This window comes from Leguminivora glycinivorella, chromosome 22, assembly GCF_023078275.1.
Source record: "Leguminivora glycinivorella isolate SPB_JAAS2020 chromosome 22, LegGlyc_1.1, whole genome shotgun sequence".
NCBI lineage: Eukaryota > Metazoa > Arthropoda > Insecta > Lepidoptera > Tortricidae > Leguminivora > Leguminivora glycinivorella.
The window spans coordinates 9,256,296-9,282,329 of NC_062992.1; the positions used below are offsets into that span (position 1 = coordinate 9,256,296).

A 26,034-nucleotide genomic window follows, 5' to 3' on the forward strand; every position below is an offset into this window, starting at 1 on the left:
TACAGGGTGGACAAAAAATTGTACTTAATGTGTGATTTTTTAAGATTTTTTACTTAAATTATTGGTATTGATGGAAATCAGGTTATTTGTACGGTAATCTGATACTATCTGAACAATTAGTAAGTGAAAAAAAAATTTTTGATAGATTATTGTAGTTATAAATCTAGGTACCTAGTACCTACGTAACCTACGTACTATTTGCAACTCATACAATGAAACTTAACGTTCATTGAAAGTTTAGGAAATGAATTACCAGAATATGTGTATTATAAGTAAAGTTATACATAATTTAAAAAATATGTTATAATATAAATGTAAATAATAAATATAAAAAAAATGTTCATCGTGCGTGCCTCGCCATTGAATAACTATCAAAAACGTATAATACCTACTAATTGATTCGTAACTGTTTTCGACTTTAATACTTAACCATATTTAAAAGAGAAAAACAACACTAAGAACATTAAGTAACATTTTCAAGTGAGACCTTAAATACATAATAATTTGAATAAAAAATTGAAATACAACGGCCATGAAATTCAGTACTAATATTTTAATTTCAAAATACCATTTTATTATTAAGGGCCGGTTGCATCAAACCATCTGTCACCGTTAAAGCGTTCGTTAAATTTTATTATATGAGAAGTTCCATAGTCGTCTGCTGCTTAACGATGATGTGTCTGTCAAATATGGTTGATGCAACTGGCCCTTAATGAGCGTTTCTCTTCTTTGCCACTTTTTTAAAATATTATTTTTGGTAAATTTTGTGTAATTTCTACTAAAAATCATAAGCTTTTTCAATAGGTAAAAAAATTATCCCATACGGATTGTTCTTATTTTCTTACCATTTTCCATACATTTTGTATGGATTTATAAAAGAGGAAAGTAACAAAAATGTATGGATATTCTGGGACACTTTTTGTCTCCTTTTGATTCTGAGTACACTTGACCTAAAATTCCCTAAAAATATAAAAATAAAAAAAATGGCAAAAAAACAAACGCTCTTAATAAACTTAAATGAGAGATATGCTAATAAACATTAAAATATCTTTGAATTTTTTTTTTACAATCTCAACTTTTTACATCTTTGGAACTGCGTCACTTAATAAATATAATTATTTAAGCTGGTAACACCTGTTTTGGAGAGTCATCCTTAAAGGAAGACTCGAATAGCTTCTAATTTTTTTATGGCATTCCGATACTGGAGAGGCAGACTGGACTAGCTACATTAACATACAACATTACATACATTTTAACACTAATGAGCCTTCTTATAATGAACACGATATAATTCATTGTGATGATCAAGCACGGTTTTTATAGTCTGACAAGAAATGATCAGACTTCAGATGGGCTAATAATGTCCGATGTTTTTTAATTAAACACATTAAATTTTTTAACATTCTTCTGTAAGGGATCATCCCCACACAAGAGACGCATGTCCTGAGGCGCGGAACAGACGCTGCCTGAATGTAATTTAAAAAACGTCTCCTCAGTACATTTTGTATAGAAAAGAAATAAGACGCGCCCCCAGGCGACGCGTCGCTTGGCGCGCGCCGTGCCGCCTGTAGCGCGCCAAGAGACGTCTCTTGCGCGTCCCTTGCGCGTCCTCCCTATACGAAATGTACTGAGGAGACGTTTAAATTACATTCTGGCGGCGTGGCGCGGACGTCCGTTCCGCGCCTCAGGACATGCGTCTCTTGAGTGGGGACGGTCCCTTATATGGAAAACGAGTCAAGCGTATTTTAAGTCAAAATCACATTGTTTCTGTTTCACTCTGTTTTAAAGAGCATCACTGTCGTTTGCGTCCATACGTTTTAATATATTTAAACATACACTAAAAAAACATCTCAACAAGAAAATTTGATAAATAACCAAGAAAAATAGATAGATATAGGTACCCAAAAACTTTAACCCAATCAAAAAGTCGTATCTACTTGTTTTAATTTACTAAGCACTGGGTTACAGACTAAAAACATTTTTTATAATTCACATAGTTGTGATATAAAAAAATATATTGAGATTTAAATGAATGCACGAATGATCTAATATACAGGGTGACCGGTAAGTCAACGATTAATTTACATATACTTATTTCTTGCCATGTTGGCATTGTCTCTTTAATATCATATCTTTTGAGAGATATAATCACATTTTTATTTAAATGAATGATCTAATTCCATACAGGGTGACCGGTAAATAATTCAATTATTAACCTATATCTTTTTTACCATATTGGCATTGTGCCTAAATATCTTTTGATAAATTTCATCACAATTTTATTTAAATGAAATGAATGACCTAATGTTATACAGGGTGACCTGTAAGTTGTTGATTATTAACATATTTGTCTACCGATTTAGCATTGTGCCTCTAATATCATATCTTTTGATAGATTCAATCACATTTTTAACCTTATTTTCCTAGTTTTTCCTACATTTCCCGGCCAGCCTGCCTCCCCAGGATAACATGTGCGTTCTACGCTAGTCTACCTAAGGTTTAGGTCTTAGGACCTAGTAACGAGCTAGCATCGCTTCCCTTAACCTAGTATTTAGACTAGTATGCGAAGGTAACGTATTACTCCTGTCTTGTTTCGATATATAATCGTGTATTACAAATAAATGGTCGCTGGCAAGACTAGTAGTAGTAGTTAAATTTAAAATACTGATCAAAAAATATTCTGAGAATTAACTTAAATATTTTAAAAGGATTTGTTCCATTGACTTGAACAAAGGTTTTTTTATTTTGATTTGTAGATCTTCTTGAACCTTTATTATTAAGATACTCTTTATTTTAAAAGTAACTATTATTTTAACAAAAACTATGTTGTTCACAGCAGTTTGCACTTCGATTGGACGGCTAATAGCTTAAAAAAAAATAAGGTACCACCGTCTTGCCAGCGACGTATGTCCAAAAGTGATGTACCTATATAGTTTTTTTTTTAAATTAACTGATCTAAGTCAGTGCGTTATGCCTCTAAGTCAACGCTAAGTTAAGTTTACAGCCTAATAGACCTAACAAGGCTAGGTGCACACAGAGGTTATGATCTTAGTGATTATAGATTTTTCTTTCAAATCGTATGATATAAATTAAATTTCAATTCAACCGGTCCCCAAATTAACGTGACAAAAGGACAGGAATTGGTTTATGACAGCTATGAATTAACTTTCATAATGATATTTATAAATATATATATAACTTTATATAATAGCTCCATAGCTATCAGTTTTTAAGTAGTATTTCTTAGCTGTGCATCTGTTTGTGGGATAATTTATTTATGTAAAAATCAATGACTTTACATTTTTGTTGTCTTTTGTAATTGTTATATTAATTAGTTAATTGAGATACCTACTGTCATTTTAATTTTTAATTTTTTAGACACTATAATATATTTAACATACAGGGTGACCAAAAATTACATGTTAACTATCAATTCATTTTTGTTTGGTTGGATCGATGCTTTTAACGTATCTGTTATTCTATATTTCAAACTTCCTGACTTTACGTGAAATCCTTGACTATAGTTGTATTATTAATTTATTCATATTTTTTTTACCTGACGGCCTATTCGGATTTTTAAAATCAAAGTCAAGTTGGATTTGATATTAATTGCATATAACCTGAAATACTAATTTTTAAATTCAAACTTGAGATTATTTTGAAACGACGCCATTTAAAAATCCTACCTACCCTGTGTGCACATGAATTTAACAATTCTCTAATTATCAACGACTTAGTTTAGAACCATTGGCATATTTCACTGAGATTCTTCGCACTGCGAACATTCTTATGGCCTACGGCCCGTTTACACGGATGCAAGATCTCGAGCGATTTTCTTTACCTTGCGATAGGTCAAGTACAGTCAAGGTATAAATATAGATGCGGACAAATTGCCAAAAATATGTATCCACAACGTATAAGCATATTATACGTATTCATCATCATCATCATCATCATCATCGAACATAAATATTTTTAGCATTTTCACCGCAACTATATTTAATACCTTTGACTGTACTCGATTGGTCTGGTCAATTGTAAGTCGCAACAGTTCGCAATATAACTAAAAACGCATGTGATTTTGCGCGCCGTCTAAACGAGCCCTAACAGTTGATCAATTTGATACACTCACAATATCCAGTAATTTCACGATCATTTCTTTATGATGATGTGGAGATTGATTAATCAATCTGCGGCTTGACTTACACTTACAACTAGCATTAAATAAATATCGTAAAATATCGACATTATTAATTAATTTATGAAAATGTAACCGCAACTGCAGATATTAAAATTGACAGGTCTAGTCATCGATTACACATAAAGGTACGATAACACGTACATAACAAGTACTAGGTTTTTTTTCATTCATTTTTTTTGGTTACAGACTACCAAATACACATTTGTGATTTAATTTGAATTGAGAATAAATAACAGAACGAAAGATATTCACAGTGCATAATGCATATGTGATTGCTTAAAAAGTTAAAATCCATATTTTTCTATTGTAAAATTCTGTAACCAACTTTCGTTTAACCTGTCAATTTACATTCGATTGTGTTACGCATTACAAAACCAATATTCACTGCAAACGTTTGCTCTATACACTCTACAGCTTGGCCAAAAAGAGTAGAACAGGAACTAATTTTTTTTCACAGCAACACTTGACTGTTCTCAAAGAAAAGTGTCAAAATTTGTCAAAATAGTTGCCACATGCAAAAAGGTTTACATAGACGGTGGCGCCCCTGTTATTTTCTACTGTTTTTTGCCAGGCTGTAATTGCACTAAACCTTTGAGACATTACCAACTCCCGATACATCGCTCAATCCCACAATGTATCAAAAATCGCTTGCAATATCGGTGTCTATAGAGCCCATAAATTAAAAACGAATCGTATTCGATTTTCAAACTCCCATCGGATCGACGTCCATCTTGAAAACGGGTCGCATGGCGAGTCGGCCCGCGTTGAGGACCTCCTCGTCACTACTGGACGAGTAGTGGTCGTCGATGGCTTCGTCTGATGACTGAAAATAGATTTGATTGTTTATGGTGTAAGGTGGTAGAGTGGCATTTGGAAGCGTTTGGTTTGGTTTTAGTAAAATTTTGGCTCATAAAAAAAAACAATGTATAATGAAGGCTATTTCAAATCGAATAGGTGACTCATACAAAAATAACATCATTGGCATCAAAAGGTAAGTTCAAATTGGCCTCATTATATTATGTATGACGTATATCATGCTTTGGTGTAATATATACATAGGGACATATCGTCACTACTTTGAAAAAAACTCGTATCTTCTTCATTAATGAATAAAAAAGTAATAAGTATGTATGGAATGCATATAAAGTTACTGCGTTTTAACTTTGAGGAGTAGTGTGAGATACGAGATTTTAACAAAGTATAAGATAAGATAAGATAGAATCTTTGATATCGTATCAAAATCAAAACCACAAGTCATACAAAATTGTTATATGAATTGGCTTCGTGTTGTGACACTTTCCTAACTGCTACGTGTGCTACGTCGAAGACCGTAGCTTCTCTACGTAGCGCTACGCCACACCTCGGACAATGGAGATCAAATATATGAATGAAACGCGTTTCTACGCACACAGTCTAAGCTCGTGGAGTGAACGCGTACCATGCTTGTATGAGTGAGATAAGACAGGTCGACTGGTCGCGTTCTTGACGGGGTAACTGTGAGGTAACCGAAATCGGCTGGGTGGCACTTTCAACGGTAAGCAGGGAGTGGTCATACTGTACGATAGTACTCTTTATTATATTGTGGCTACGCTCTTAGTAAACGCTCCATGATGCGGTGTATCTGTGGTTTCACGATAGGTACAAAAAACAAAAGCATGCTCACAAGCTGTAAGACTAGCATACACACATCTATTTCTTCGGCCTAGCACGGGCGATGCTGGCGGGCACCCGCTTGCTCGGTCGCTGGTCGTCGCTGTCCACGCCCTGTGTTGGATCGGAACACACACACTAGCATAAACATCGTTATATGTACACAAGCTGTATATTACAAAATACATCGTTTAATGAAGGTAAATTAGGTTTTAACTGTAACATTTTTTTACTACTCGTTACCATTAATTAACTACAGAAGGTAGCTTAAGAATCTTAAGATGTAGCTTTCACATTGAAATGAATCCCTCCTTATTTCAGATTAGAAGCTCCGATTTTTTAATATCTTTCTCCAAATTATCCTTCGATTAGATTATTATTTGATTTTCGTTTTTTTTTTCAATTCAACCAAAAATACTTTTTAATTTATACATAGTGGCCCAAAATACATAGTGAAAGACTTCAAGAGATCATTTTGTTACTTAAATATTTTTCATAGATTAAAAAAAAAACATTACAGAATTATTCTTCTTTAATATAAAAATGCGACCCTACTGTCACAATGATTAATATTACCCATTTTTTTAAAATATTAGGTCCAGAAAAAGTCATAGTACTCACATCAAAATCTCCGATGGTGAATCTGGTCGCTGCCTCAGCCATAAGCTGCGCAGGCGCCGGCGGCGCGGACTCCGGAGACAACACCTAGCACACACACACACACTAGCAGACTAGCACACATACTAGCAATACTCGTGGATTTAGACATTCGTGGTGTATTGGTTTATAACCTCCTAGAACTTTTATCGCCGGTACGAAGTCTGGAGAAGATTTGTCTTCTTATTAGACGAAATGAGCTGGATTTCGGATGTTTTATATGTGTACCAGACTAGGGTGGTTAAATGGTTAATATGACTTCAATTATTTTAAGTAGGGATGGATTCATAGACCTCGAAAAGGCATTCGATAGGGTACCACGGCAATTAATATGGCAATCGTTGCGGTCTCAAAACGTGCCAGAATGCTACATAAAGACAGTTGTCGACATGTACACCAATGTTGTCACAAAGGTACGATGCCCAGCAGGGTTAAGCGATGAATTTGAAGTAGAAGTGGGTGTACACCAGGGGTCAGCGCTGAGCCCCCTGCTTTTCAACCTCGTGATGGAGCACCTCACAGCAAAAATTCAGAAAGAGCCACCCTGGGATCTACTCTATGCGGACGATGTGGTATTAATAAGAGACAGCAACGCAGAACTCAGTGAATCTCTAGAATGTTGGAGAACAGCACTTGAAAGCGCAGGACTGAAAATTAGCCGAAACAAAACGGAGTACATGCTGTGCTGCAATTCGGCAGAAAACCAACAGCCAACTGTCAGCCTACAAGGCCAGCAGCTAAACAAAGTCGACCATTTTAAATACCTGGGTTCTGTTGTCTCGAAAGATGGAACAATAGACGCCGACATAACACACCGAATCAACACTGGCTGGATGAAGTGGCGAGAATTATCGAGCGTACTATGTGACAACAGAATGCCAGTGCACATAAAGGGGAAAATATATAAAACAGCTGTGCGCCCCGCCCTTACTTACGGTGCGGAATGCTGGCCCATGAAAAAGGTCCACACCACAAAAGTACATACGACGGAGATGAAGATGTTGCGATGGGCTGGAGGTGTCACCTTGTTAGACAGAGTTAGAAATGAATACATCCGAGGAAGTTTCAAGGTCAGACCCATTGAAGAAAAATTAACTGCGACCCGTCTTAGGTGGTATGGACACGTAATGAGAAGGCCCGAGGATCACATGACCAGAAAAGTCCTCAGTATAAACACCGGCACGAGAAAGCGAGGCAGACCCCCACAAAATTGGATGTCCAGTATCAACAAAGACCTAAAGAAAGCCCAAGTCAATGACACGACGACCCAAAACCGAAGAGAGTGGCGAAGATTGACGAGGAGAGCCGACCCCAAGTGAAATGGGATGTGGCTAGGCAAAGAGAGAGAGATTTTAAGTAGGGATGGAAGATCTTTAGGCATATCATTATTTTTCCACACATACAACACGATATCAAACCACGAGGTAAATTGCTGTCAAAAGAAGCTTCTGAACTGTTTACAATGAAACTGTTTAGAAACTTAGATTTTTTTTTACATAGTAATGAGTTTAAGTATATTTACATTAGCAACAACGAAACAACACATTTGGTATTGGAACTAGCGTGTTAGAATTAGTTGTATTATTTATTTACAAAGATAAATCAAAATAACGAGATTTTGTGTGGGATTCAATAGAAAGGATGACTAACTACTTACATTATATTTTTTAATGAGTTTTCAAATAGATTTTGCTAAACTTTTCTAAACTATAAAGTCAACTTTTTACAATTTTCTGGAAGACGATTATTGTATAATATCATTAATATCGCAAAGAAATCACGCATATTCTTTAAGCGCGAACGACTTCGTTCACTGGATCATCTTTGTATTTGTCTCTGTCTTGCAACTCTCGCATGTTCTCGTGATAAAGAGGCAGGTCAACGGCCATAGTGGTTTGGTAAAACGAAATTTATTTTCGGTATTGCTTTAAAAAAAAAAATCCCCAGAATAAAAAACAAACAAGTACGAACTCGAAATACTCACATCCTGGTCACTCATCATCTCCTTAGTGGACACTGTGGTCTCAATCCTCCTGATGCTGCCCTGGTGGATGTCCACATCGAAGGCGAGGCACTGGAAGCGGCGCAGCAGCAGGACCACCGGTATGGGCAGAACTCCGGCCAGGATCATGCAGAGCGCGATCAGGAGCACCCAGTCGGGGTACGGAGTCTTTACTACGCGGCCCTGGATGGATTAGTATTTATGTAGTTTTCATCTATAGGTTTCACATATTTCTGTTTTCTATTGTCGGTTGTTGATGAAGTTTCTTTCACATTGAAGCTTTATGGAAATTAATCATTAATAAGATTTGACAATAGTATAATATCTTTCAGTGAAGATCGTCACATTTATTATAATGTTAATTGAATTGGCTTCAATCAACTCAACTAAAAAATAAATTTATAGAAATAGATGATGCACAAATAATAACAAGGATAAAATAGGCAACCATAATTTTATCAAGTGTCCTTAGATATACGATTATTTCATGAAGGCATTTGATTGCCTACAATATTATACAAAAGCTAAAATTGCAGTCTGTCGACTATAAAGTGAAGCACTGGCAATAAACCTTGTCCATATTTAACGAACCCAAACAATAAACATTAAAGAAACTTAATTGCTTGACAGAAACACACTATATAGCTCGGGGTTCTACAGGGTACACTATTCGGACCTCAGTTTTTTCTTATGTTCCTTAACAGCAAATAATAAGCTAACCGCATAAGGCTTTGCAAAAACAGAACATGGATTACCTAAAAACGACTACAATTTGTAAATAACATACCTCTTCAGCATTCCAAGCGCCGTAAGTGGGCGGCGATAAGAACATGGAGATAATTGAGGAGAGCAGGATGCAGGAGACGACGCAGGGCCCGATGTAGCGCCACGTCAGCTGCCAGTAGAGACCGGGGCGGTAGCCCGTCATCTCGTAGATGTCGTTTGAGAACCTGCAAATGGAGAAGTATATAGTGGCCCTGTACATTGTCAACGAGGGTCCGATTACGACTATAGGTATTGCTATTGACAGTTTCTACCGGTGTGATATGTTGTGAGGGCAAGTCAAGGGACTTGGGTCTGAGTGAACTTGGAATGATGGACACTTTTTAACTCTAATATAAACGATGTTTGTGCATTTAGAGACATAACTTGGTGGTGAGACGAAAAAAAACAAATTCAACAAAAAGTGCAGGCGAAAATTTTGTGCCAGTACTCTTCCGCGCTAGTAGTGAATATCAGTCCGGTTACGAAGCAGAAGGATACGATACCTGAGAGGGTATAGATCATACTATGGACTTACTTCTCATGCCCGTAGATGTAGATGACAGAGACCATCTCCAAGAGGGCGACGACCACTAAGCCAATAGTACCAGCGAAGGAGTCAAACATCTTGAGCCAATACTCTCCAGCGCCAGTCGTGAAGATCAGCCCAGTTACGAAGCAGAAAATGCATACGATCCCTGTGAAAATTAAACGGGAATTTCAATATTACAAAACTGTTAAACAGAAAAATGTAGACCAAAATTTACATACTTATTTTTTAGGTTAAGTATATTAAGACTCTTTTAGGATCGTTAATTTGTCCTTTCCTATGAAATGAAATTGTTTATTTCGAGTAACTAATGACTCATACAATTTGTTAGTAAACTTACGTTTAAAATGTTAGTACTTTAATAATAATTACAATGCATGGAAACATGCATTTCACAGCAGTGTCGCATATACGGACAGTCCAATCTATCCGCTAACATACACAGGATAGGGTTGGGGCTGGCCCGCACCTGGCGCACCAGGGATGTACACCGTTTGCGCATAGCTATAATAAAATTTACTAATAATAACATTATCAGTTACTCAGTAACGATGTGACAGTATGTATACCTAAATATTTGTATTTAATATGACATCATACTGTTGGACTTTGACTTGGAATTTTTTTATAAGGCGACTCCACGGGTTTTAGAACCACGGTATGCGATAAAAATTCCTAAGCCTAACAATAATAATTTATTTGGTTCATAATTTTGTGTAGTGTTTCTGTAGTTCTCGTTTTCAAGAGGTCTTTTCTTCGTTCTAATAACGCAGCCCGGTTTATTATGTTGTCACAGCGTTTTAGCCATCTTACCTTTCAAAGGAATTAATGAAAATCTTCTTTATTTTGAACTCTTGTGATCTGCTCTGATATTTCGATAATTGACCCTAGGAGATTTTGATATAAACTTACCAGTAATAATCGGCTTGCTGATCCTCTTAAAGAACTCAATATCAAAGATGGTGCACAGCATTCCCTCCATGATGCCGATCTGGCTGCCAAGACCTAAGGACAGCAGCATCAGGAAGAAGATGATGGACCAGAACGGGGCGAAGGGCAGCTCCACGATGGCTTGCGTGAACACGATGAAGGCGAGCCCTGTGCCTTCCGCCGCCTGGAGAAAAAAAAATATTGGGGACACCTTATAACTTAGCCCCAAACTGAGCAAAGCTTGTACTATGGGTGCTAAGCGACGATATACATACTTAAATAGATAACTACATACTTATATACATAGAAAACATCCATGACTCAGGAACAAACATCTGTGCTCATGACACAAATAAATGCCCTTACCGGGACTCGAAACCCAGGACCGCGGCTTAGCAGGCAGGGTCACTACCAACTGAGCCAGACCGGTCGTCTACAGAACGGTCGAAATACAGAAAATGAAATCATAAAAGAAATAGGCAAAGAAATGATCTGGCCCCGTAGCCGAATGGCATTTCTGCGACGCGAAACGAAAACGAAACGCCGCGAAAGGTAGTCTATCTCTGTCGCGCCAATACGCAAGAGCGGTACAGATCTACGAGCGTTTCGTGAGCGTTTGTGCATTCGGCTACGCACGATGTCCATTTTTCCAAAATCAAGTACGCCGTAGAAATGAAATGGCAAATTTCTTCTAAAACGTGTGACAGGCCACACCACAATAAAGGAATACAACAGCCCTAACAGAGGTAAATAACAGGTAGTTTTATCGATAACAAACCACCTTTGTGTAGCAGAAATTACAGCAACATTTTCGCGGTCATATCAAAATAAATAAGGGTCTATTTATTTATTTAATCTTTATTGCACAACAAAATAAGGTACAAATGGCGGACTTAATGCCTCAAGGCATTCTCTACCAGTCTACCAATGGGCTAGACCAGAAAGTACAAGAGAGAACCAGAAGAAAAAAGAAGAGCTATAGCCCTAACTTTTGGGTACGATATAGTTTTAGTTTGACGCAGATGTATACATAGAATTGGTTTTCATTGTCATTAAATTGTATGTACATACCAGTAGGATGATAGGCTTTGGCCTATGACCCGTTTGTTAACCGAGATCGGCTCCATCCATTTGCGTCAATGAAATTAGAGACTGTAATTGCGAATTGGCCAATCGAATCTATTGATCTAAATTACAACTAGTTTAAACGTATCGAACGGGCAACACAATCGCTGTTAATTTGGCCCATTAACAGCAAATGTAACGATGGACTGATCGACGTCACTCAGTAAGGAACCATGAAGTAAATATTATATGGAAACTCTTACACTGAAATTTCGATCGGCCGATCTGATTGTCAATTGAATTGTTACCTCATTAAGCTGCTTGCTCATGCTGCAGTCTGACAGATTGAGTCGGGTCGTGATGTTCTCCTTCACCAGATCGGGGTAGTGCTCTCTGTAGTAATCGTACGTGGTGTTGGGATAGAATCCGGGGATGTGGTTGTGTGCTAGGATCTCGATGGAGCTGAAAAAGACAAAACAATTAGAATTACTCAGTGTATAACGAACTTTTCTACTCTGATATAACTGGTCGAGTATGAATAGTATGATGAACAAAGAAGCGTGAGAACCTTTAGAATCCTAGTTTTGATGGTGAGACGTTACACTAAGTACATCCGATTCTTTTAGCAAAAATGCTTTTTGGAAAGGTGGTATTTGAGCATGCGCGCATCACGTAAAATTTTATTTTTATTCTATGTGCGCTGAAGTCAGTGTTGCCAGATCTACTGATTTAGCAGTAGATCTACCTGATTTTGAAAAAATCTACTGATCTACTGCTTTTTTTGTAATTTTTCAAGAAATCTACCTGCTTTTTCCCAAATCGATATTTTTTAGTATTAACGATAGGATTGGCTTCAAATTTTTACTATAGACGATCCAACAACTTTGTCAAGGCGATAAATTAAAATTTTCTATGGGCTAACATTCATCCCTTCATTTTTTAAAGTTGTTGCTTTTTTTTCTAGCGAAAGAAATCGCTTGACAGATTTTATTGTATCTGTAATTGTTCGTAGTGTAGTGGTAGCTTGGTGTTAGCAATAGCGATTTAGGCGGGTGCAAGAAGTTTGATGTTTGTATTCTATGGGGTTTTATATGTGTTAATATCAATCAGATGGCGGGAAAGAAGGGTTTACATGCTGTGTAGGTATATCCAGCTGAGTAGGATAGTAATACGAAGCCTGTAAGCCCTTTTCATGCGGGTTTCACCTATGAATCAGTAATTCTTGGGGAAGGTTTAGGCGTATAATTTGTTGACACTTTGTTTGAAATATGACGATATTTGGTAAACAAGTCGGACAAAATCCCACTGGCTGAGAGCCTTAATCGAAAACGCTGCCCAAACTTGAGCTATATCAGAGAGCTGTACCATGGCGAAATAGTTTAAGGTGTATTAGGATAATTCCGAATGACAGAAATGCTCTCGTAATTGAGCATTTTTTTTTTTGCCAATAATTTTTTTGTTATTGTTTCATGGAATTTTAGGTCAATTGTACTCAGAATCACGAGTACTTTCAATCTCACTGGGAGACAAAAAGTGTCCCAGAATTTCCATAAATTTTTTTTTACTTTCCTCTTTTGTTACCCCATACAACATGTACGGAAAATGGTAACAAAATAAGAAAAAATCGTATGGGACAATTTTTAACTAAGGATTGAAAAGGCTAGTAATTCTGAGTATATTTTTATTTTTTTTCAAAAATATCACACTTCATAAAAGTGGCAAAAAAAAAAAAGAAATGCTCAATTCCGAAAGGGGAATCTTGATATGATGGAAATAATGATGATTTTAGTGCAACTTTTGAAATTAGACGACTTTCGGAATTAAATTACCCTAATGCACCTTATCTGTCGAGTTTTAATCTTCGTAAAAATTGTTTAGGATAAGAAAGTTTTTCTTGACTGTGGCTTTTCAAGTCGGTTTATTTTTCCATACAAGCATTTGATCATAGATGAGAAAAAGAAAAAAAAAACCTGTTTTTTCCAAACCTTTATAAAACGCCAATCTTCATGAATTTGAAATCGCGAGAAGTGTTTTAAGAGTTCTAGGGCCGTTTTTGTGTAACAGCATAGTTAATTTTTCTTTCATTCTTCTGCACTTGGTATCAATATTTGTAATCTACTGATTTTTCTCCCGATCTACTGGTTTTTTATCCATTTTTCTACTGTATACTTCAGATTCCGTCTGGCAACACTGGCTGAAGTACAACAGGCAACGGTTTTGGATCACAAAACGAGAACTTAAAGCGTCTCTTGTAGTGTCTGGTCACCAAGAGCGTGCCATTTTGGAGCGCATTGCTACGCTTCATTTCATAACAAACGTCAGGCTACTCTCAACTGTATTACTTTGAGGGCGCTGAAGGCATGTCTAAGGAGTGGATTCAACTCACAGCGCGCTTGATAAGTTTGGATTCAGAAATTTATTTATGAAACATGGTATTTTTCAATAATACTGGGTTTATAAGCGCTGGTACCCTAGTGGTAAGAGCGTGCGACTTTCGATCCGGAGGTCGCGGATTCGAACGCCGGCTCGTACCAATGAGTTTTTCCTAACATATGTGCGAAATGTCATTTGATATTTGCCGGTCGCTTTTCGGTGAAGGAAAACATCATGAGGAAACTGGACTAATTCCAATAAGGCCTAGTTACCCTTCGGGTTGGAAGGTCAGATGGCAGTCGCTTTCGTAAAACTAGTGCCTACGCCAAATCTTGGGATTAGTTGTCAAAGCGGACCCCAGGCGGAAGCCTTGGCAAGTGCCGGGATAACGCAAGGAGGATGATGACTGGGTTTAAAAGTTCTACATGTTGGCTACACGAAATAAGAAAATTAATCTTACCTAGCAATGCACCTCTCCGCCATAGTATACGCCTTGAATCCAAGTATACTAAAGATGACGACCGACGCGTATATAGCCGTCAGCGCGTTGCACACCGACACTAACAACACGTCACGCACGCAGTTGTTGTCGGGCGGGTTGTAGGAGCCGAAGGCGATGAGCGAGCCGAAGGCGAGGCCGAAGGAGTAGAACACTTGTGTTGCCGCGTCCAGCCACACGGTCGGCTCGAGAAGCATCTCCAGCTGGGAAGAAAAAAAATGTGAAGAGATTTAAATTACAAAGACGAAAAAGAACAGAAAAGATTGTAAATATTGACAGCGTACAACAAACTATTGTGGGGAAGATATGAATACTTAGAAGAAAGGGGTGCACAGATTATAAGTTCACCTCTCAGTTATTTGGCACTATTACTTTTTGCGAATAACTGACTGACCGATAATGTCCGGCAAACTGATAATTAGTGGGCCCCTTAAGAACAGAACGCAAGAATTTGAATTTTACATGGCAATGAAAGAAGATGTGGTCGTGGTGTCATATCAAAAAGTCAAGGAGCGTGAAAAACAAGAGGCATGAGAAAGTTGGATGATTTCTAAAAGATATTCTTGTTTCATGTGGACATTTAGTTCCACGCCCTTACTAACGACATAAATAAAATGTAAAGTTGTACCTTCGGACTATACATGTGCACGATGCCATCAGCAGAGCCTGGAAGCGTGATCCCTCTGACAAAGAAGATCGTCAACACCACGTATGGGAACAACGATGTGAAATACACCACCTGCGCAAAAAAATGTGTTTTAATTAGGTCAGCTCGAAGAACAAAGAAAAAAAAGATGACTGAGTAGACCTTCATAGGGTTAAAATATTACCCCTATAAAAACCCGATGATACTAAAAGTAGCTGAGTGTTATCACAGTTAGTATCTGCTCTCTTTCAGTTCCTCACCTTCCCACTGCTCTGTATGCCCTTCATCACGATAAAGAACACCACGATCCACGCCAGCAGGAGACACAGCACGATCCACCACCTCGGAGCCCCCGGCTCCTCGATACTTGGAGAAGCATCTAACGCCGAGCGATACCAGAAGTAGGCAGTGGCTGACGCCTTGTTGCACTCGATTTGGGCGCTGCTGTTGTCTGAAGGACAAGTTGCCCAGGGGAGGTTGATCTGAAACAGTATGGTTAACATTAGGACGAGAAACTTAGAATTTAAATAATAAATGAAGATGTAGGTATAGGCAAAGGCGCCAGAGTTTGCCTTCTGGGTTGCTAGGTCAGATGGCAGTGGCTGTCATAAAAACTGGTGTTTACCCAAAATCCCGGCATTAGTTGCAAATTGCAAAGCAAAGTTCAGGTTCTTATAGCCTGTGGCAAAATGCTGGGATATCGCAAGGAAGACCCAAGGAAGTGTAAGAAGAAGTTTAATCAGTGAAACTTTGCTCTTTCAGGGAATAAAGGATGACTCACGGAAAGTGTCACTCTATCATGGGATCTCCTAGCGGCCAGGTGACTCCTTCTACGGAAATTGACACTCGTCTCGGCTTATCCATTCCTAGGTTTAGTTATTTTTAAGAGGATTTTCACATTGTCTGATCCGTTGTAAGTGAATATCTAATCCATAAAATGTCCTAAAATTATCTGTAAACCCTAGAGAGTCTAACTGACTGGCTTCTGCTTTGAACTAAAGCTAAACTAGTCCGACAATATCAGTTTCAGCGTCAAAGCCAAAGTTACCTGCCTTGTATTCTGCCTCGCGTACGCGATCGTGCAAAATATAAATATAACCAGCCAATATAATATGAACTTTTCGGTCCTCGTTTCAAAATAAAGGAGACAACTGAAGGTTTTGTTTGAAGACAAGTCACTTTTATTAACAATTCAACGTCTTTCGAAACTACTATATGTAGATACATTGTAATTCTGTGTATTATATAGTTATCTAAGATTATGTCTAAAGATTAGGTTATGTCTAAAGTCAGCAATTACGTTTTTACGGCGCGGGTGTACAATAGTGTACATTTGAACCTTGAAGTAAGCTAAGAATGCTAAATAGTACTCTGTATTAATTGAGAGAGTAGTAAGCTTGCTTCGCTCATAATTCTACTTTAGATTCCCTCGTATATTATTTTGGTCACTTGTGACACAATTTATTATTTCTAAGGTAAATACTCGAAATTATGCAATAGGAATACGGCTCAAAACTTTGCATGTACGTCTATTGAACAAGTTATATTACAAAGTGTTCTTCTATTTAGTCCCTTATTTCTGACGACATTCGGTCTAATTTAGGACCAAATAAACAATAAGCTGTTTTCATTAGGAATAGTCTCATTTAGTTTCTCTGTTTGACGTCATTGGGGACTGCCAACTTTTCCATACTTCATTATTACATAATTTACTAAAGTACCTAAACTACCTAAAGCTTAGCAAAACAAGTCTACCTTTGTGTTGATGTTAATCAAAACGTATTTAGGTCATAACGGATGACTGGTTAAGTGGGTAAGTACTAAAACACGTTTTTACGCAACTGTCGGGCTTCTTCTTCACTTAATATTGCGATATTGCTATCTTCACAATAGCCTAATAGTTATTGAGGTTAATCTTATGTAACTGATGACCCTATATAATACCTATTAAACTTGCTGGCTGATGTATTTTCCAGTTATCTATAATGTTCTATGTAGCTTATGTACTAAGTATACATCGTATACATTCCACTTTTTTGTTTCTATAATTCATTAGGTCTATAAGCACAAAATTAAAATTTTTAAAAAGCGGCGGTTTAGTGGACCAATTTTCATGAAACATGCCTAAGAACACTGCCGAAGTCCCGACTAATGCAGCTTTCAAATAAAAAAAAACTCATCCGTTCGGGAGCTACGATGCCACAGACAGACACACACAAACAGACAAGCAGACAGACAGGGGTCAATTAATAATTCTTTGATGTTTTTATTTTAAGTGAGTCTCATTATTGGCGCAGTCGGTAGGATAAGGTTTATGTAGGTATCTATTACTGTTTTGACAAATTATAAATTTGCTTAGGTATCGTAAAAACTTATGTGATGATCTGATGATGACATTTTAGTACAGCGCCACAAACAACGTACATACATGAGGATATCGCGATCCCAGCCAGGGGTAACAATATAAAACTTTATTTATCCAAAAACTTACCCGCACACTATTGAACAGGTAGAAAAACACCCAAGTGATGATCACATTGTAGTACAGCGCCACAAACAGGGTGACTATGCAGGAGGATATCCCGATCCCCCCCAGCCAGGGGTGTATAGTGTTCCATACTCCCAGGGAGCCGAGCCTCATCTTCTGTCCGATGGCCATCTCGATCAGGAAGAGCGGGATGCCTTCTAGCACCAGCATGATGAGGAATGGGATGAGGAAGGCACCTGGAAGGGATAAATTTGTTAACTTTATGAACAGAACATTAGGATGTCTTGACTGATAGTGACGTAAAATCACACAAATATATAATCCATCTAAGGGACCGTCCACACTCAAGAGACGCATGTCCGCCGACGCGGAACGGACGTCAGCGCCACGCCGCCTGAATGTGATTTAAAAAATCGTCTCCTCAGTACATTTTGTATAGGAAGGACGTAAGACGCGCCCCCAGGCGGCGCGGCGCGCGCCAAGCGACGTCCCTTGCGCGTTCCTTGCGCGTCCTTCCTATACAAAATGTACTGAGGAGACGTTTTTTTAAATTACATTCAGGCGGCGTGGCGCTGACGTCCGTTCCGCGTCGGTGGACATGCGTTTCTTGAGTGTGGACGGCCCCTAAAGACTAGGCTCTGGCGAGCTAGTAGCAAGTAGCGAGAACTCGCATGCGAGTTTCATTACTTTGCGGTCTTCTATTGGTGTGCTGCCTGAATTGCATTCAATCTCAATAGTCCACAGATAAGATAAGATACATTTATTGATAAAAATTTACATTTATATATTAGTTTATATTGACCGAGATATTTATTTATTTATCGAGCTTCCGATACATCGATTTCGGGAGCTTGGAAAATACCAACAAATAGGCTACTTGACCCTTTTTAAAGTCTGTCTGTCTGTTACATGATTAACCATTGTCCAATTAACCGAAATAAAATATTACCATATTTTATTATGACTTCAAAACCAATCAGGCGAATACAAAACAGTCATGTTAATCTATATAATATCTGTGCATCAGATCATTCTATTCGAAAACAAAATTTTCTGACTTTTTAAGTATGAAGGCATAAAGTTCAATATGTCAGTGATTGTTTTGACATGCAGTGAGGTTCGAATTCGATGACGTCACTTCAACGCTGACAGCGTTTTCGGTGGCTAAAATAAATAAAAAAATTCACACATTTTTAATGAAAATACGTAGTCAAAATACACTTTTTATACCCAAAATCTATAAATATTGTTTTTTTAGGGTTCCGTACCTCAAAGAGGAAAAACGGAACCCTTATAGGATCACTCGTGTGTCTGTCTGTCCCTCTGTTACAGCCGATTTCTCCGAAACTACTGGACCGATTTACTTGAAATTTGGTACACATATGTAAACCTGTGGTCCAAAGACGGACATGTAATTTAATTAAATGAAATTTAATCATAGGGGTCACTTTTGGGGGGTAAACTTGAAAATTAAAAATCAAAGTTATTAAAACTATATTGTGTTATATATCAAATGAAAGAGCATTTTATGAGCATTTGAAATATATTTTTTTTTAATTTTTAATTTTGGTACTTTAGAAGTAATTTAAGAAAATAGACAAAAAATGACCATTCCCCCCCCCCCTTATCTCCGAAACTACTTAGCGTAAAATTTTCAAAAAAATACACGAGATAGCCCTCTACCTGTAGATTACAGGAAAACCTATTAGAAATCTACAGTCAAGCGTAAGTCGGACTTACGAGAAAAAACTCAAATTAAGATTTTCACTCACTGACGCTGCAAGCAGTACTAAACGTCTTAAAATTTTGTAAGCGTGATGGACAGGTAGAAAGAAATTCATTTCTGTCTTTTTCTTTTTAGAAATTGTTCAATTTTTTTTTTTCATTTGCCAAAATGACTTAAGTTTCTACTAAAAAGGAGGCGCTTAAGACCGTTTGTAAGTGGACTGAGCAAAATTTTGTTCAAATCGGTCCAAAAAAGGTCTCTGTTGACGAAAACATAGAATTTGTGCCAACGACAGCCCAAATCTGAAGTCCATTTTGCTCTATCTCTTATCGTTTCCGAGATATATACGTAAAGTCTTGAAAGTGCGAAAAGTTAACTTTGCCATCACAGTCGTTCAGGCGCTCATGAGTTCTTTGTATGGAAAAGTCGAAAACCGACTCGCACTTGACCAATGTTCATAGAATGTGTTGTGGTTTTTTACGCGGGTCCGCGACTGACGACGTTCGAATGTTTTGTTCGGAAATGTTTGAGGGTGGTTTCTTTGAAACGTCGCCGGCGGCGGGTGGTTCGACGGGCAAAGGTCACACGCCGCACGCGACGGTCTGTATTCGTTTTGTACAATAGCAACGGACGGCGGGTGGCGTCTTGATATGGAAAATGACTGACTTCACTAAAGATAATGATAAACTCATTGAGGTAATACTAGAGAGGACACTGCGAGCAAAACGTTTGCGCTACAAACATAAGTCCATTGGACTTATGTTTCTGCCTGCACACAAATAAAATGTAAAAATGCCTTCCTGCGCAACAAGATGCTGTTTAAGCCATACGAGAAAATCGAATAAAACTGACGTGTCACATTTCATCGGTTAGTATACACGCTATGTTAATCGATCTTTATTTAAGTAATTATTTCAATGAAGGGACGCGCTCCTCAAACGCGAAGCTATCGCTGCCATTTCGTTGAACGAAATCATAGATTAATCGCATCATAATCGCACAGACTTGACATGTAGGTAATGAAGTATAGTAATTGTGATTATATTCTGTTTGTAATATATAAAAGAGAAATGTTAAATTTATTTCACGTTATACTTATGAATACTACACAGTTCTAACACGAGTTGTAATCGATATTTTCATACAATAATAACCTATGATTTTCTTCAAGGGCAATTAAAGTAGGTATATGAAAAAAATCAATAATGTATTTTTGTTTCACTTAGTAGAACTTAAACATAGCACAATAACCCCCAAACTACTTACCCCCTTATTCATAAACGTTCACTAAAGTTATCAAGCCGATAAAGTTCGTTTGTCCCTTTCTATCACACCAATACGCCGAAAAGGGACAAACGAACTTTATCGGCTTGATAACTTTAGTGTGCGTTTATGAATAAGGGGGTTAGTATTTTACAAAAAGTATAAAAAAAGGTCTACACTAAGAGTGTCGCGTCTATGTGGTCATTGGTCAAGTCTTACTCTATGACACGGTACCTCCCCACGCATGCGCCGCACGCTGCCGGCCGGAGCACAGACTTTGTTTGGGGTGTCATTTCTAGTATGTTAGTACATAGTAATTCAATGGATGAATTGTACTTCTGTGAACTGTTTTCGATATACTTAATCGAATATATGATGTAATTTTTTCTTTAGTACAATGCAAGTGTTTGAGTACCAAGTTAAAAATTTCACTTTCTTTTTGCCGGTTTCATACAAAAATATCGTTTGACTGTCTCTTTTTTTTTGGGTAATATCAATATTTATATGGACGGATTAAGTCGCGTATAATCTTCTTCCTCTAAGAATTACAATGTAAGTATTTTTGCATTCATTTTGATCAGAGCACAACACAACAGTTCAAAAATCAGTCTACCAGAGCTTCTGAGTTCCGTCGCCGACGACGGGTGACCAAGGGTCAGAAAACCCACGCACCCGCGACTGACAGCGTGTGGCACAGCGGCACATGCGGCTCACATCCAAACGCCGCCGGGCGCATGTGACGGGCCAGAGAAACCAGGGCCTTAGGGCTAGGTGATTATCGCCGCGCCGCAGAGGACGCGCTGAGGGGGGGGCGGTGCCTACAGCAGTTGTAGTTGTATGCATACCTAGCTCACGCACACAGACGCGTCCGCTGGCGCTGCCAGGGGCGGCTCACTCCGCTATCCTATCGCCGCGCTACAAGTATATCCTGGCGGCCGCGAGCTGTGGCCGCGAGTTCGCGGCCTACTCAGGGGTGGCGCACATTCTCACGGAATGCACGTTCGCACTTTCTATTGTTACTTTACGTCGCGAGGTTTTTTAAGCGATGTCCGCGGGTGGAATGGCTAATAATACTTAATTAAATAGACATATTGAATAAAATAAATACCAAAAGATATTCTTATACAGATCTACTACTGATTAAGTCCCACGGAAAAGTTCAATAAGGCTTGTGATGTTGGAACCTTGAACAAAAATATATAAATACAGCGTATATACCTAGAAAGTACTCAAGACTTGAATATAATAATATAACATTTAATGTGAGTATTAATTCGTTTGGATCCATTGGTAACCCTATCACCGGACGCCGCGCACGTGCGGCTCGTTTCTTTGTAAGAATGTTGTAGGTATTTAATAACCTAACCTAACCTAACCACAAAATTAAAATTTTGAAAAAACCCCCGACCGTGACATAGTGGACCGATTTTCATGAAACATGGCTAAGAACACTCCCGACTAACTCAGCTTTCAGACAAAAAAAACTAAATCAAAATCGGTTCATCGGTTCGGGAGCTACGGTGCCACAGACAGACACACATACAGACAGACAAACAGACAGACAGACAGACAAACAGACAGACAGACGGACAGACAGACAGACAAACAGACAGACAGACGGACAGACAGACAGACAGACAGACACGTCAAACTTATAACACCCCTTCGTTTTTGCGTCGGGGGTTAAAAAGGCGGCATTTCGGAAACATCAAAGCAGTGGGCCTTCTTTACTTGTGCTATTATATATTCTGTGGCGCCGCGCCGGTGTCCACGTGCGCTCTCTGCAGTGTGCGCTGCCGCTGCCACGAAACGTTTACCTACTCCGTGTAATACTGATAAAAGAAAGTATTGACGTGAATTCACACGTTTCGGAAATGACTGTAGGTATTTTAAATATTTTAGCACAATATGTTTTTTGCCTCTTATTGCCTATTATACAATATATACATACCTACTATGGCAACTCTATCACAGCGCAGAATATGCAGAAGCCACATGGTGGTCTGCGACAGAAACTCAATAGACATTTTTAGAGTTTTTAAAATAAGTAAAATAAGTACGTGAAGTAACATGGTAAATTAAAAAAATATCATTAGATACTTATTGCGAAGGTGTAAACAATTTCCTTCGTTTTGCCACATATGAATAATTACCTATCTATATTAAATTCATTAATCCGTATACATTACATTTTTACAGTACGGTAATACTCACCCCGTTATTCATAAACGTACACTAAGTTATCAAGCCGATAAAGTTCGGTTGTCCCTTTCCGACGTATTGGTGTGATAGAAAGGGACAAACGAACTTTATCGGCTGGATAACTTTAGTGTACGTTTATGAATAAAGGTGTTAAAATTTATAGCTACGAAATTTTACATAAAACACCTACTTTAAAATAAAATAAAAATGTTGAATTTGGTTAACATTATAAAAGACCTCACGCAAGCTGTGCTAATTAGTTTGCGAATTCGTCGAGAGGTGGCGCTAAACACAATTATGCTCATTAGAGAACCTATACTTCTAGCCTAGCCCAGTCTTTAGACTTATGTGAGTAACGTAAAAGTACCTAATAGTTTTGTAGGTACGGAACCCTCGGTGGGCGAGTCCGACTCGCACTTGGCCGGTTTTTTTTATGTCAAATACTACAATATACAATCATTTACTGTGCCAAATTCGATATGAGTCTAGTAGCCTATTCTACCTCTTCCCTGTCCGCAATAACTTAAGGTCGAAAAATACAGCTAATTTTTGCCGTGGCCTTATTTGAGTTTATTTTGACTAATATATTTCATAATACGTAGTAATACAACAAGAACACAAAAATATACAAGATATGAAAACGAACTTGAGAACCGTAAATCCATTTCGTGGCATAAATGATGACTCACTTTTATTTGAGCTGACGTCATTCGCACTGACTAATTGACGTTTTATTTGGCCATTAGGTATCTGCCAGATTATTTCCTAAGTTTTGTGCATTTTATACTGGAGCTAAAGAACTTGAGCATTTTATACTGGACTTGTCTCACTTTTATAATTGGTTGACGACCGGTCTGGCCTAGACGGTAGTGGCCCTGCCAGCTACGCCATCACAGTCGCGGGTTCGAATCCCGGTAAGGGAATTTATTTGTGTGATGACCACAGATATTTGTTCCTGAGTCATGGATGTTTTCTATGTATTTAAGTAGTTATTTGTATATTATATATCGTTGTCTGAGTACCCACAACACAAGCCTTCTTGAGCTTACCGTGAGACTCGGCCAATCTGTGTAAGAATGTCCTATAATGTTTTTTTTTTTTTTTTTTAATAAAAGTACGCAATAAAAGATGACTGACACACAGGACACACTAGACCGGCTAAGTATACTTTTATTTCAAATACGAAGGCCCGTTAGCACTTTTTACGATATTTGAAAATGATTTGAAATGGACTATATGTAGATGTCAGGTTCAGTCTTAAATCATATCATAGTTATAGTGATAGACGGGTGTCATTTATTGGGCATTACATTGGCGTGTCAAGTTAGGGTTGCAAATAGAAAAAAAACCAAATGTTTTTGAAATGAAAAAACCGAGCACCATTGTTTTTTTTCTAAATACCTATGGTTTTTTTCTTTCAGATGAATTAATAATTCGACCTTAACGGTTTTTCGTGAGTTGTAACGTGTTTCAATAACAATATTAACGTACCTACATTTTAATTCGATTATACAAACGTTTATTGGGGAATCCCCGATGCGGCATGGAGCGTGGAGAGGCGGTGGTGTTGCCAACAGTAAATAGTGATAACTACCAACTACGGATTTCGTAAATGTTACTTTACTTTTATAAGACCAGAAATTAAAGTTATTTGATTAAATTCGTTTAATAAATTACATTCAGTCTAAAAAACCGTATAACAGTATTAACTGCTTTGCAAATGTTGAGATTTCGTACTTAAATAAAAAAATATCCTCCAGAAGAAAAACAGTTTTTTTTTTCAAGCCAGAAAAAAAACCGTTTTTTTTGCAACCCTATGTCAAGTCTTATAAAACCACGTAAAAACTAAAACAAATGTTGCGCAACATTGTGTTACCTAACATTATTCGTTAGACTATAAAAGAGGCTATTTCTAGCCAGAAAACAGCCGTATTGTGTCAGGCTTTTAGGGATGGTAATAAAATTGAAAGCATATTGCCCAAACGCTATCGTTTTGATCTTAATGGTCGGCCGTATGGCCTTAGATATAAGTCATGTTTTACTGATACTGGTGTATTCAATTACTGTTCTGCCGATCTATACCGGTGTCTTGTTTATACAATTTGCTACTTTGTTCTGTTGTTGTTATTAATCGATTGAGTAACTAATGACATGTTGACATTCCACCCGGTATTATATTATTATTATTTCCTTTATTCATCTTTTTGTTAAGTTAAGTTAGGCTGTTTATAATATGAATATAAAAGTAAAATACAAAACAAACCAAAATATATATAAACACATTATAAAAAACCTAACCTAGGGTGCCACCAGCAGCGGGGCAGGGCCCAAGCTGCCGGTGGTTAGGGCTGCAGAGAGAGGAACCGTCGGACTATCCGCGCCGTGTCCAAGATCACCGCCTTCTGCATCTGACCCTTGATCCAGCCAGCTAGCGAGAGTCTCTTAAGATGTCGGTCGAGACTTCGCTATGAGACCGTTCGCTGAAACGACTATCGAAACAATGATCGTCGAATCAACATCCCACATGGCGGTTATCTCGTGAGCCAAGTCTAGGTACTTACTGGACTTATTATTATTGGGAGCCTGTCATGTCCCACTGCTGGGCAAAGGCCTCCCCCCGCTTCTTCCACTCTTCCCTGTGTTGAGCAGTCCTCGGCCATTCTTACAAAAAGGAGTCTAGCTCGTTCCGCGATCGCATACGTGGTCTGCCGGGTCCCCATTTTGTCCCGATAATATACCCATATAAAATTAGACTCCATTTCCAACTTACTTTATTTTGTGTTTTCAATGTACGCTGTCATGATTATCACTGTTTTTGCTATATATATAATAGGGTTTATATAAGGTTTTACAGGTAAATCCTAGGTTTCACCGATGCCGATTGCTAAAATCCCAAAGTGAGAAATATTTGTTGTTTACTTCGAGCTTTTACCGTCATTGTTTTGGTAAAACCTAGGTCTTACCACGGGGATCGGTAAATGTTGTATCAGGCAGAAGTTTTGAGGAAATTCTATATGCCT

General features: G+C 38.0%; 1 protein-coding gene across 3 annotated transcripts in view; it reads right to left on the reverse strand.

The window, feature by feature from the left end:
- Nucleotides 1-709: 709 nt before the first annotated feature.
- The window catches only part of LOC125237672 (sodium-dependent neutral amino acid transporter B(0)AT3), a 53,335-nt gene continuing 28,010 nt past the window's right edge, over nucleotides 710-26,034 (reverse strand). The window contains exons 3-14 of one of the 3 annotated variants that reach the window (XM_048144809.1): nucleotides 17,827-18,059; nucleotides 15,596-15,817; nucleotides 15,318-15,428; nucleotides 14,651-14,892; nucleotides 12,126-12,279; nucleotides 10,735-10,936; nucleotides 9,811-9,970; nucleotides 9,298-9,460; nucleotides 8,493-8,693; nucleotides 6,473-6,556; nucleotides 5,889-5,965; nucleotides 4,886-5,024 (exon numbers count right to left, since the gene is read on the reverse strand). In XM_048144809.1, coding sequence (XP_048000766.1) covers nucleotides 5,891-5,965; nucleotides 6,473-6,556; nucleotides 8,493-8,693; nucleotides 9,298-9,460; nucleotides 9,811-9,970; nucleotides 10,735-10,936; nucleotides 12,126-12,279; nucleotides 14,651-14,892; nucleotides 15,318-15,428; nucleotides 15,596-15,817; nucleotides 17,827-18,059 — 1,847 coding nt within the window. In that variant the 3' untranslated portion in view covers nucleotides 4,886-5,024; nucleotides 5,889-5,890. Of the gene's footprint in view, nucleotides 5,025-5,864; nucleotides 5,966-6,472; nucleotides 6,557-8,492; nucleotides 8,694-9,297; nucleotides 9,461-9,810; nucleotides 9,971-10,734; nucleotides 10,937-12,125; nucleotides 12,280-14,650; nucleotides 14,893-15,317; nucleotides 15,429-15,595; nucleotides 15,818-17,826; nucleotides 18,060-26,034 lie in introns of all 3 variants that reach the window. The other 2 variants (XM_048144810.1, XM_048144811.1) reach the window with 2 other exon arrangements.